This window comes from Zeugodacus cucurbitae, chromosome 5, assembly GCF_028554725.1.
Source record: "Zeugodacus cucurbitae isolate PBARC_wt_2022May chromosome 5, idZeuCucr1.2, whole genome shotgun sequence".
NCBI lineage: Eukaryota > Metazoa > Arthropoda > Insecta > Diptera > Tephritidae > Zeugodacus > Zeugodacus cucurbitae.
In genome coordinates this window covers 8,512,110-8,525,530 of record NC_071670.1, presented here as the reverse complement: position 1 = coordinate 8,525,530, position 13,421 = coordinate 8,512,110, and the positions used below count along the sequence as shown (strand labels likewise).

The following is a 13,421-nucleotide window of genomic DNA, read 5'->3' as shown; positions in this document are numbered from 1 at the left end:
CTAACCTAAACAAAAGTAGAAATCTGTTGCGAGATGAAACTGAATAGAGCTCATGGGAAACAGACTGTGTAACAGTGAAGCGCCCATCGTTATCAAAGCAAATTTGTTTGCAAAGTTTGAGATACAATTAGTTAAATAAGTGGTCTTATGAAAAGTCTTACAGTGCTCCTGATGCATCTCAAGTAACAGAAGTTTAAGTGCTAAATTGTTTCGAAAAGTCAAAAGGAAGATGCATTCAAATTGGGAAAGGAGCAATTATGTTCTAATGGTTCCAATAACAGCGCATTATCAGTGCCTATAACAACATACAAAAAAAAACTATATAATATATATTTACCTGGCACACCAGTTGTTGCGACGATTTCCTTCAAGGCGGTTTCCCATGTTTTTTGAGTAAATGTCTGAGGCATATCTTGTTCTTGTCTCTTATTGGTATCCTGGTTTGTGGTCGTGTTACCGACTGTGGTTTGGGGACTTCCATTAGTGATCGTACTACCTATATCCGTAGCACTACGCATAAACATGCCATGCTTTTGCTCTGAATGCTGTATGAAACCATCTACATCTTCGGCCAAAAATGTGCATTGAGAGCAACGCAGATATTCACGTTGTGGACTAAAGTTTTGACGATCGTGGAAATGTATGTGATCGACCATGGCTACAGGTAGACGCGTCTGGTATTTACAAGCATTTGCCATACATTTAAATTGTGGTGTCGGCGCGACCACTGCTGACGTTGTGCTGCCATTACTACCGGAATCCGAACGGATGGAGCGCACTGCAGGATTGTTTGCAATCGATATGTTAAAGCCAACGCGTCCTTCAACATATTGCGCCGAAACTGTTTGGGTTATCAGATAATTACCGCTAGTGGCTTGTGCGACAGGCACAGTTTCAGCCACCACTTGCGGTTCGGGTGAGTCGTTAATAGTGCGTATTGAAGTGGCGATAGCATTGCTCTGCGTAGGTGTATTCGAATAAGTACTGGATAATATACGTGATACTTCCATAGACTCGGCGGCCGCACGTTCTAATTCGGTACGTTCGTCTACTATGTGCTGAGCCCAAAGCGAACCGACATTATTGACTGGCGACGAAACGGAACGTGAATTTAAACTGCAAACATTTGAGATCACTGGTAGCGGCGCAGTTGGTGCGACTGCATTGGAAAATTGTTGATCTTGCAAACTAACTACACTGGCTATTTGTAATTGACACGGCGTTGTCGTACTAGGTTTTATGATATTAAGTGGACATGCTTGTGCTTGAAGGCCAATATTTTCAAAATGTCTGTTCTCAACGGATTGTTTGTCCACTGTCGTTGGTAATTGATTTAAGAATGAAGTTGTAATCGTTGATTGCAAACGTGATGCTGCTTGCGTCAATGCAACAAGCTGTGCGTTTTCATCAAAAGTCGAAACAGTTTTCGAGCTTTGCGTTGTGGTAGGAGTTGGCGTTGTTGAAAGACAATCGCCGGTTAAGCGTCTAATCTTAATACGTGGTCTATCCTCATCTAGTGCTGGTGAATTAGATTTAGAAGTTTGCCGTAAATCATCCACAATAGGTAAGCTGGGTGGAGCGCTAGCTACAATCAAGTGTTTCGAACTCATGTGACTGAGTTCGGCAGACAGAGGTAGCATACTTTCTGCGGTAGCTTCAACTTTAGCTTTACAGCTGTGACAGTAGCCATTCCACGCGGCTTGCGCATGCTCGCAACGAAAATGACTCTCAAGTCCAATCAATTCACTCGAATAAAGAAACGTACAATTGTCAGAGAGGCAATAAAATTTGTATGTGTTATCATCGACCGACTTCGAATAGCCGATATTTTGTATGCGTTGTATTGAAGCTAATGGTGCCAAAGGCATGGTTGTATTCACGCTACATTGTACACTTTGTTGCTCTTTAACGAAATCCAAAGCCTCTTGCATATTCGCCTGCTGACTGTTGTCGTTATTCAAATTTGAAGTCGTCGTATTTGTCAACCAATTGTCAGACATATAATCTGAATTGAGTATAGATGAGACATCGCAGAGGTCTTGTAGCGATTCCATGGGTGTCAACTCAGGCACCAGTTCTAAGGGATCATTACATGGTGAGTCCGGCAACAAGTCGTCCAAATTTGTAATTAAAGGGCGAAAACCGAGTATTGGTGCAGCAGTTGCCACAGTTATTGCTTCCTTTTCCGACACCGCGTTTGTAGTTGTAGCTGGAGCTACGGTTGACTGTGTTACTGTGTTGGTGCTCAAAATTATGCATGGCATTGTAACTGTAGTCTCCGTTGTTACTGCAGTCGCAACGGTATCTGTTGAAGTAGCATTAATTGTGGGTAACTCTACTGTCTCTGGTTCATTCGACTTATCGACATTTATGACAGCAGTCCGTACTGCATTTTCCTTATTAAATGGATTGCTAGCTATCGAATCCCTCCTCTCTTCTCTCTTTCTACTTCCAATAGTTAATGTTAAGCTCTTCTTCAGCTTGTTATTCGTTGCGTACAGTCGATTTAGCTTATGCAACACATTCTTATTTTTGGTTTTAACACTCTTGTTGTTCGTGCTTGAGGCTGCCGAAATCGTGGATGAGGTGGTGCTTGGCGCTGACTCTGTGATTTCAATATCCTCCCAGTTATCATCGTCGTCTTCAATGGGTGAATCGACTATACGCTCACTTGTCGAAGCTGCTATTACTTGATCTGATGTCTCATTCGCCGCTGTTTTGATTACGTCCATTGTGGAAAGCGCCGTTTCGGTCGATGAGTTCAACTGTTGCTCAATCTCTGGTGTTATGCTTACATCATCTGTGGGAAGTGCTGTTTCGATCGTTGAGTTCAATTGTTGTTCATGCGCCGGTGCTATAGCTACAGTGTTCGTCGAAAGCGCTGTTTCAGTTGCTGAGTTAAACTGATTTTCTAGCGTTGGGCAGCTAACAACTTCCTTGCTCGATGTCGTAGTAGACGACTCATCAGTGATACTTGGTGCCGGTGCTGCACGCTCAACCGCCTCAGCGGCAATTGTATTTGGTATATCCATTACCTTGTCGATATTGGCTATTGTGGCGGCTTTGTTGCTTTGTATGTTCTTGAATTTTTGTGATAAACGTTCAGCAATCGATATGCCACTAGAACTTGGAGCGGTTTCTTGAACAGTTGTTATTGTGAATAGGCTTTGTGCAAAATTATTCATTGTCGGTGATTCGTTAGTCTCACGTGTGGGCACAAATATATTGGAGCTTAAAGCTTTCTCCACAGCAATCTTTTTAGCTTCAGCAGCTTTGTTACACTGCAGCGTTACGGCAATCGGTATATCATCGCTATCGATACTTTCATCTTTACTTTTGGTTTCTGCCGCAGTTGCATTCTCCACGATATCGATCGTCTCTAAACCTTCGTTGATTATTTTCGTTTCCAACTCCAACGTTCTCGAGTTTTCGATTAGTTGTACATCTGTAGTATCAAAGAGTACAATTGTAAAACCCATTTTGGTAGCTCTCGTTTTGGCGATACCATGTTGCTGTACGAAATGTTTATCCATATTCTCTCTAATCAACTGTATGAAATGACAACGATGACACACATGCGCACGTAGCTCCGTATCAAATGGTATCGCATTCTTGCGCACAACTGTTGCGCCTAGGCATTTGTGTTTGACATGATATTCCAGTTGACAAGCCATAGCTGCTGGTCGTTGACATTTACTACACTCAAAATTGTATTCACCGGTATGCATTATTAGGTGCTTCAACCAACCCTGCCATTGCATGCGTTTATATTGCAAACAAAATGGACAACGATAGAACCAGGTTGTTACTTTCTTACTTAATACACTGAAGTAAGGCTTGTTCATTTCACCGACTTTAAGTTTTTCCAATATATTAGGCGCCAAACGTGCGGCATAGAATTCACCATGCGAGCGCATGTAATGTGTGGCCGGTTGCGTAATTTTGATGTCACACAGCACACACCACTGCGCCCACTTGGATTGCGAATGCCATTCCTTATTTGTATTCTTAACAATTGACTTCTTTTTAGTTGCCATCAAAGCCGGCAGCATAACTTTATTATCGCTGCTGTTATCATCAGCATCAGTTACGTCATCATCCGATGATATGGCAATCGGTTGTTTTTTACTACATTTCGGACCAGGGCGTGTGTGTACTCTCTTCACGTCCGTATCTAATTTAATTCTTTTAGCTGCTGGTCTCTCAGCTAATTCACTGATCTCATCCTCTATATCCGATTGCTTTATTGGCGTGTGCGGTTTGAGTATAGGCATTTTTCGTGGTGGTGACTTATCGGCACTTACTTCATCCATTTCAGTTTCAGCAATGTCTGCAGATTTTTTAATTTCTTTGAAATCAATATGCTTTAGCAAGACTTTAGCTTTACGTAAACGCCGTACTGTTGGTATTTCAGGCTCGGCTTGTGCAGCTGGTGATTTACATATCACTTCGGCCTCCGCCACTTCGTGTGGCGTCGCGTTTTTATCGGTATTGGCATCTGTTTTGTTTGCTTCTTCGGCTGCAGCGACTAAAGTGCACATACGTCGACCGGTGGCTGTCAGCACACCTTGACTGATGAACATAGTTCGTATATCTTCGTTTAGACGATCTAATTCGTTCTTCCTTCCTTTCCACTTCCCTTTACTTTTAATCGGTTTTGGAGCACACACAGCTGCTGTGTTGTCGTTTTTTATTGTTTTTTCCTCGGCATTGTTCACATTAAGTGCTTCAACGCTTGGCGATTTATTGTTTTCTTCTTCGGCTACCTCCTCGTTAACTTCTTCGTTTTGTGTTGCAGTCTTATCGGCTGCACTGTCTACGATTTCTTTTACAAATTTTAGGTTATCCTCGCTAAGTATTTGTGATAGCAAACTGAAGATTTGCGCTTTGTCCTTTTTGGGATTTAGTATATCATGCACAAAACTCTCCAACAAAAGACGTTTCTGTGCATCCTCATCCATTAGAGCGTCAATTCTGCTGATGGGCTTAACCGACTTCTCTACTACAACTGTCGTCGTCGTCGCTTCTTCAACTTGTACTATTTTATCTACAGTTTCCTCGTTCGTTTCTATGCTTGCCGCTTCATTGTCGGCATCTGCTTTATTAGGTTCAGGCGATTCTAAAGCTTCTTCCCATTTTATAACCTTGGCACTTCTACGTTTTGTTGGTTTCTTTTCTGTCTTCGTTGCAGTCACTTGTTCTATATTCTCAGTTTTAACTAACTCTTCTTCACACGTAGTATCGACGCTTGTGTCATTCTTCGCCTTGCCTTTTGCACCTTTCTTGCCTTTGGGGGAGACCTTCTTCTTTATTGTTACGGGTGACGCCTTCTCCACTGGCTGTTTTAACGGCTCACTACGTCGTTTGTGATTAAATATTTCCAACGAACGCTGGACTTCATTGAAATTCACATTCGTGCGTGTGCGACGTTTACCCGAAATAATGTTTTGTGTTGAAACCTTACAATTATCATCGGTTTTTTGAAACATCTCAGCAAGACTCTTGTTCATTTTGGGCATTTTAGCAATTTCCTTCCGTAGTTCTTCTTCTTTAGCACCTTGAATGTCTTCGTACACTAATGATTTTATCGGAAAGATTTTTTCTTTGTCCACTTCTGGTAAACTACCACGAACCATCATGGTGTTACGGCGCTGTAGAATCCGCGCAGGTTTCCCGATACCTTGTAGCTTCTTTAAAAACATAGCTGTTGACAGGCTTTTACAATCGACCTCCTTTGTTGGCATAGATTTTGTTTCATTACACTCGTCTTTTGCTGGACTCTCTGAAACCAAGTTCTCTGCACCACTCTTCTCGATATCACTTTTATCAGTGGCTGATTCCAGTATGGGATTATCCTCAACAGTCTTTTGAGTCTCATTGCTTTGCTTCGGTTCCGTTGTGTTATTTGCTTGTTCTTTGGAAGAATCGGCACTGTTTGGTGAAATCTTAATACTCAAACCCATTTCTTTCACTGTCTTAGTGATGTTATTTTCTACCACTTCCTCGGATTTATTACACTTATTTTGGATCTTTGTAACATCTGTATTTAATGTTGCTTGCGATTTGCTTTGCACACCACCCTTACTTACAGGTTTCTTCTTCACATTTTCACTACTCTTATTTTTTGTATCCACACATACTTTTTTAGCACTTTCTTTATTGTTATTTTTCTTTCCCTGCTGTTTTTCGCTGGTACCCTCTTGTATTTTCTTTGGTTCTGGCATCTTCTCTTCTGTTTTCTTCGTATCGTCTTGTATTGTAGTTGAAGTGTCCTTTAAAGGCTCTTTTTGTGTTTCCTTAACATCTTCCTTATTCTCCACAACAACTTTGGGTTCTGCTACGGGTTTCTCTATCGTTTTTTCTGCAGGCTTCTTTGGTATTTTAAAACTAGTTTTGGCTTTGGGAAATTCACAGCTAGTAAAGTCGGTGCTACGATATAGTTTGTCCAATGTTGAGGCGACAGGCGGATGTTCGGAGAGCTTCGCCAACACACTGCTATCCACATCACTCACTTCACCAATATCCTTGGTAGGAGTCTTTGTCGTCTCTATGGCGGCGGCTTTCCTGGCCGCATCTTCTGCGGCCGCACGCGCCTTCGCCTTTCTATGTTCCATATAAGTACGTGGTTCGCTTTGCTTTTGTTTCTTCGACTCAAAATATTTAGAACGCTCGGTTTTATCATTTAACAACGCGCTAAACTTACAATTATTGGAATATTGTGGCACACTTTGGGAATGTTGTGGGTTTGGAAAATGCGGGTTTACATGGTGTGTTGGTTTTGAGCCATTTCCACCTATTGGACGTCCGAATGTCGGTGTAGGTAACAATGGTGGTTTCACGGATCGAAAACCTGCATCCGTATGTCCGTCCCTTGCCTTTACAGGTTCTGTAAATGGTTGATTTTGTGTAGGCTGCGATGGCTGTGTTACAACTTTTGGTACAGCAGGCGTTTCCGGATCAGAGTCCCAGTTCTCTTCACTGCTATAACCACTTTTGCTCTTCTGTACCGTGGGCCGTTCCACAACAGGCGCCGTTGTCTTTATAGGGAAATCTCTTCTGGAAAATATTGCCGCTTGTGTTTGATTTGCTGGCATATTATTTCCCACGTGTTGCCTTGGAACCATTGTTGTATTTGTGAAATTTGCATTGTACGATTTGCGTGGATCCGCCACCTTAACGTCTAATAAACTTGGTATGTGGGGCTGTTTTAGTGGCGGCTTGTTGGTCGCATTAGTGTTAATAGACAGAGAAGTGGGTTTATATAGACCGGAAGTCGTAGTGCTGGCAGCAACATTCCGTAGTCTGGGATCATGTGGCGCAGCTGAGTTCAGTGCATTTGACGTACTGCCCGTTGACAAATTATTCCCAGCAATACTCAAGCGCCTATGAGTTAGACGTGGATCAATGGGCTGTGCAACATGCGTAACGCTGGCACTACTGCTGCTACTTCCGATCGGTTGTGTATTTCGTTCCGTCCGTGGGTGTGGATTGTATTTTAAAGCTATACGTTCTTTTGGCAAGGATGTTGGTATATCTTTAGGTGAAGATGTCAACGGCGATTTTAACACATCAGGACTGTCTCGTAATTGTGGTGAACTTTTTGTAACAATTGCAAATTTTTTGCGCACCTGATCCAATGTTGCTGCTTCCATGGGTGATATTTGTTGGACGGTTGTACCGATATTATTAGAAACTGTGTCTTTAGCTGGACGTCGTATACCGATCTCTGAGATACTTGGTACAACTTTTCCACCACTTTCTTTCAGCAAATCTGAGATATCGCTAGCCGACAATGGTGGACTTTTCAACACATCCGGTATAGTAGGCACTTTGACGGGCATTGAAATAGCTGCGGTTCTGTTGGAGCCAGCCGTTGGCTGTTCCAGATTGCGTACACGTGAAAACATTTCAGCTGTTTTCGGCAGACTTTTCTTAAAATTAAATATCGTATCGTGATATGTCTGATCACGCAAACTTTTGGCGGTAGCGAGATCGGTTGAAACCGCAGTGTGGTTTGCATTAGTAGCTGTACGTTTGCCACTTGAAGGGTTATCCCAACATTCTTCGGGAGAATATATTTCATGTGTAAAGGCATTCGATGCGCGTGGATCACGATTTCTTAGCGGATCGAATGGGTATTTATTTGCTGTATCAGTCGCAATTTCCGCGCTAACAACACTGCGTCTATTGAAAATCTGTGATGAGTCATTTGTATTAATTTTAGTTTTTTCAACACTTCTATTATGATTTAGTGCTTGAGTATGATGGTGATGACGTTCTGGTTGTTGCTGACTACTATGTTGTTTGTAATTGCGTTCATTCTTATGTGCAATATGTTTATGTTTATCACGTTCCGTTCTTGACGATTTTACATCGGGCATTGGTGAGCAACGCCTTTCTGTAGGTATTTCTACAGGTGGCACCTCCTCCAATGGCTGTGGTGGTGGACTCTCTGGCCCCGTTATATCAACAATATCAACACTATACACTGTTGTATTTTTATCACTTGGCACTTCTGTATTTGACTTTGTTGTTGTTTTGTATATTAAGTTGGAAGTTTGATTAGTTGGTTTGGAAGTCTCATTTTCACTCTGCAAAAAGGGTATCTGCTCATTGTTTTGTGTGTTTTTTGTTTGTTTTTTTTATATAGTATTTTGTGTGCGTTTTATAACGGAACGAAAACAATTACAAGCAAACATGAACAACGCATTCAAAATGAATGAAATGTAGAAAAAAATGAAAAAAATAGAAAAACAAAAATATAGTTTATGGACATGTACAAATGACAAAACCAAGATTCTTATTAGCTAACCTAATGTGAAAATACAAACATTATTTTTAGTATAAATATTGCCGAAAACTTAATGCTATACATACAAATGTACATTACTGAGGGTGTATCAATGAGTTCTGAGTTCTGAATTAGGCTGAGGAGTTCTTCATTATGTTTTCTTTGAAACGAACAAATGAGTTTTAATCTCTTCACCACAATATCTTATCGTTACATCATTCTCTCCTCTTCCTTATGCAAGAAGAGCTCCACCGGCTTTGACTATTTTGTCAACTCTCTTCTTAACTTTTCAGAGACTCATTGAGCCATACACGCCTTGCAATATATGTTTTTCTTTTTTATTAAATTTTATTTTCAGCAAAAAATTTTAAGCAGCTGCAAACTTATTTCATTAACTATAATAATAACTTAATAATTATACTTATTAAACATAAAAAAATGCAAGCGTTTAATCTTATTTAAAAACTATTCAAAAAATAACATAAAACAAAACGAAACAAACCAAAACTATGTACATATAATACATACATACATATAATAAATAATAATAAATGTCAACCTACCCTTTCCATTTTGCTATGCAGTTTTATTAATAATGCCTCGCATTTTTGTAAAGTCTCCATTTTTAATCTGAAATTTTTTTGAATAAAAAATTAAAAAAAAAAATATTAATTTTTATTTCTTTGACACAGTTAAATGGTGACAATTCGTGCTAGTTTTATTATTGTCGTAGTTTATGCAACGTACTTTTTGCCATTACTCTTTAGTAGATCGTGTAGCACCTCCATTTTTTTCAATTGCTCCTTGCGCGGATTATCATCACTTTGTTCGGTGCTGCTACGCAATTTTTCGATGACATTTTGTAGAAATGGCAGAAATTTCTGCATTTCTTTAAATTTTTTATCAAAATCAGCCATTTTTTATATAGGAATTATAAAATTGAATATTTAAAGTAAGAAATTCATTTGGCTGCAAATAAAATAAAAAAATATATATATTACATGGTTAGCATTTGATTATAACTCTAAGGTTAAAAGTAGAGATATCAGCTGATTATTTATAGTATGGTTTATTACTATTAACAGACTTTTCAACTATATTTAGTTCCAATGTTAACAACCCCCAAAAATTAATTTAAGAGTATAGAAACAAAAGAAGGGAACATAAAAACTCGGGTTGCTTCAACAAAACTTGGCGAACAATCCTTGTTTACTTCAAGAAAGAGGCCATAAGAACACCCCAACGCCAGCGGCCGCGCTTAAGGGAGAGGTCTGGGTTTTCACTTTCGAAAAATCGATTTTGTTTTTGTTTTATCTTATTGTTTAACATTTCAAGAATATGTCCTCAAAATTTTAATGCGATGTAGACAATATTCTTGAAGTTATTGTTTAATTAGTCTCGGGGCCTTAAACGCTCTAACTCTAACAGCTACGAGCGGTTGGGATTGCAGTGCAGCTTTAAACTCGTTTTTCTCAAAACTACGTTTTTGAAGTCCGTGTTCACTGCCATTTGAAAACTACTCGACCGATTCATTTCAAACTTGGTACACATTTTCTTCATATAAAATACACCTCCCCCAACGTTTAGTAAAAATTTTTTTTTTTACATTAAGGGTGTTTCCCACCCTGAAAATTACGGAAATTTTAATCGAAAATAACGGTTCACACTTTAGATGGCCGCCAAAAATTTTTAAATAAAAAAAAATAATCAGAAAACGTTGGGGGGAAGATTTGTTTAAAATTTAACTAAATGTTTATGGTTTTTCATTTTCGAATAATTTCCGGCCGAGTTACAGTGAACACCGCAAATTGTTTTTTTTTTTTTTTTTTTCAAGACGTCCTAGGCGAAGCACTGTCACGGGCTAATGGTATAATATTTTTGCATGAAAAATTTACAGAACATAGTCAAAACTATACTCAATAATGTATGGAAGGTTTGAATAAAATTGCTTAATCGATATTTGAGATAAAAAATCACAAAAAAAGTGTTTTTTTTTACGCTGAAACCCAGACCCCTCCCTTAAGTCGTCATTTGCCTCACTGTACCCCCAAAATGATAGTCACTTAAGCGCCAATTAAAAACTCATTCTATTTGAGAAATCTTTCGAGTTTTTTTAACGCATACACTACATTCTGCCGATTCCATTTTACCAAAATTCTGAAAGTATGATCTCAGAAGTACATAGGTACCTATTATTTAACCCTACAATAATGCTTAACTTTTCTCTTTTGTAAAAGTAAAAAGCTTTTGGTATGTTCACTATCAATACTACTACAAAGTGTTTTGGTGCTCAATTCCGTGTTGAATGTGTTTCAAGACTAGTGGTGTTCCAAGACAAGAGGTGTTTCCCTAGCATTTATTGCGTTTACCGACGCTTGAATGAGCTATTAGATCTAGGGACACTTAAGGGGACTGCGTTCCCGCCTGCCGATGAGCGGGTCAACGTTCACTTTTTCATTTCCTTCAATACCTATATGACCGGGTACCCATAAGATAAAAATTAAACAAATACAGAAAATATATTGCATCCCATATATTATATTAACAGTAAAATATAATGCTTTTTATGAAGAAATAAATCTGAAAATCTACGTTGGCTATACCAATGAGGATGCGGTGCATAACAGCAACGACTATATTAAAATAGGGTATAGAGAAGTCAATAGAACACACTATCCAGTAAATCAAACAAACAGGCAGCATTTTTGGTGCAACACTGGGGTAAAATGTCCACTTAATCATGAGCAATATTAATCAATTATAATTTATATCAAATTAAAAATATTTTAAGAATTTATGTGTATTGTCCTTTCGAAAATAATTTGAGCCATTTTACCATTGTGAATGAGCTACATAAGCAAATCAAAATTTGGTAGCACTCACGCAAGCGGCGATAGAATTTTTAATTAGGTAGCCGTATACTCCTCTCTTGTACGAATTAAACTGGATAACTTCGTTGTTGCTTTCACATGTAACATTTTTGACAAGCGAGCATCGTCCAAAGATAACGAGCAGAGAAGTGACCATCCGATTCCAGCTAGTAACATAAAAAATATAAGGGTAGCTCTCATATTCAATTTATTAAAAAAAATAACCACTGAAGCTTGTTATGTACACGTTATGATAATTTGCCAGCCTTTAACCGCAAAACTGATAAAATCGAATAAAAATTGTATGGGGATAAGAACAAAATAAAATCTGCAATATGTGTACATATGTACGAGATAAAGAATAACTCCAGCAATAAAAAACATGCCAAGTCACAGCACTTATTATTGGTTAAAGAACATTGCAATTACATTTTTTTATGAAAACGCGAAAAATATGCTCAAAATACTTTATACACTGTCTTTCATTGTTTACACTTTTTTGTTATTTTTTTCATATTTATATTTTTTCCAAGCTCACTAATCGTTTAAAGAAAATCAAAGTAAGAAAAAAAGCCAAAGTGTTTATTATTTACACAGTTGTGCACCCCTAAATGCGATCACTACTTCTTCGAGTCATATAATATCTTAAGTTATTGCTTATCTCATCTTTGTTGTTCCTCTGTATATATCACATCTAAAGGTACACTTACGAGCACAATCGCATGCTAAAAGATTTTTTTTATTTATTTTTTATAGATTTTTGGTTGTTTTAGTTAAGTTAGTTTCTTATTATATTTATATTATTATTAATATTATATTTATTAATGGGAAGGAATAACTTATTTCTGAACAAGTAAGGTAGGCTAAGCTCAGATGCAACTGAACATTTTATACTCTCACAATTTATTGACATACAGTGGAACTTCTATAACTCGAACTTCTGTAAATCGAAGATCGTCATAACTCGAACTTTTGAATTGGCAATAGCGTTTAGAAATCAAATTCCATATAAATTTCCTTCCATAAATCGAACTTTTTGACCAGGGGATAATAAAAAAATTAAAGTTTTACTATTGAGGCAGCATTTTAAAAGAGTCTCTCTATATCATATGGAGGCTAACAAAAAATATGATAATATACTTATGGATTACATAAATCGTGTAACAAAGGCATGGAATACAGACTTCAAGAGCCCAACAATAACAAATTGCAACAAACTAAATTACAGAATACATGTTTTAATGTATTTAAATAAAACTTTTTGCGAAGTAAATAACTAAAACTGTGGGTAAATCTATATTTTACAGCTTTTTGAAAAATTTTATGTTTTAATGAAAATCTCTCTAACTCGAAGTTTTTTTTTGTGGATTATGGTGATTCGAGTTAGAGAACTTCCACTGTAGTTTTATTAAGATAGCACACAATTTGGCCCATATATGCGGCATAAAGTCCAATAGAATAACGAAAATCATCATATATAGTATATGAGGGCTGAGGTAATTCCTGAACCGATTTCACTAATTTTCACCAACAAGGTAAACGATATCCAAAACTATACGCTCAATTAATTTTGCTAAGATATTTCACATATTAACCGATATATGCGGTATAAAGCCCACCGTTTTTTTTTTTTTTTTAAACTTATAATTAGGTATATGGGAGCTGGGGGAAGTTATGACCCGATTTTAACCATTACAGAGACACACTATGAGAAGAAAATATTTCCTCTGTATTTAATTAAAATATCTGAGAGATTAAAT

The 13,421-nt window shown here is 38.0% G+C and overlaps 1 protein-coding gene across 8 annotated transcripts in view; it reads right to left on the bottom strand.

Moving 5' to 3' along the window:
* The window catches only part of LOC105216238 (uncharacterized), a 40,545-nt gene that overhangs the window by 13,360 nt on the left and 13,764 nt on the right, over positions 1–13,421 (bottom strand). For 7 of the 8 annotated variants that reach the window (XM_054231207.1, XM_054231208.1, XM_054231206.1 and 4 more), the window contains 3 exons: positions 9,539–9,760; positions 9,355–9,421; positions 338–8,606 (listed from right to left, as the gene is read on the bottom strand). In XM_054231207.1, coding sequence (XP_054087182.1) covers positions 338–8,606; positions 9,355–9,421; positions 9,539–9,708 — 8,506 coding nt within the window. In that variant the 5' untranslated portion in view covers positions 9,709–9,760. The remainder of the gene's footprint in view (positions 1–337; positions 8,607–9,354; positions 9,422–9,538; positions 9,761–13,421) is intronic. The other variant, XM_054231210.1, reaches the window with a different exon arrangement.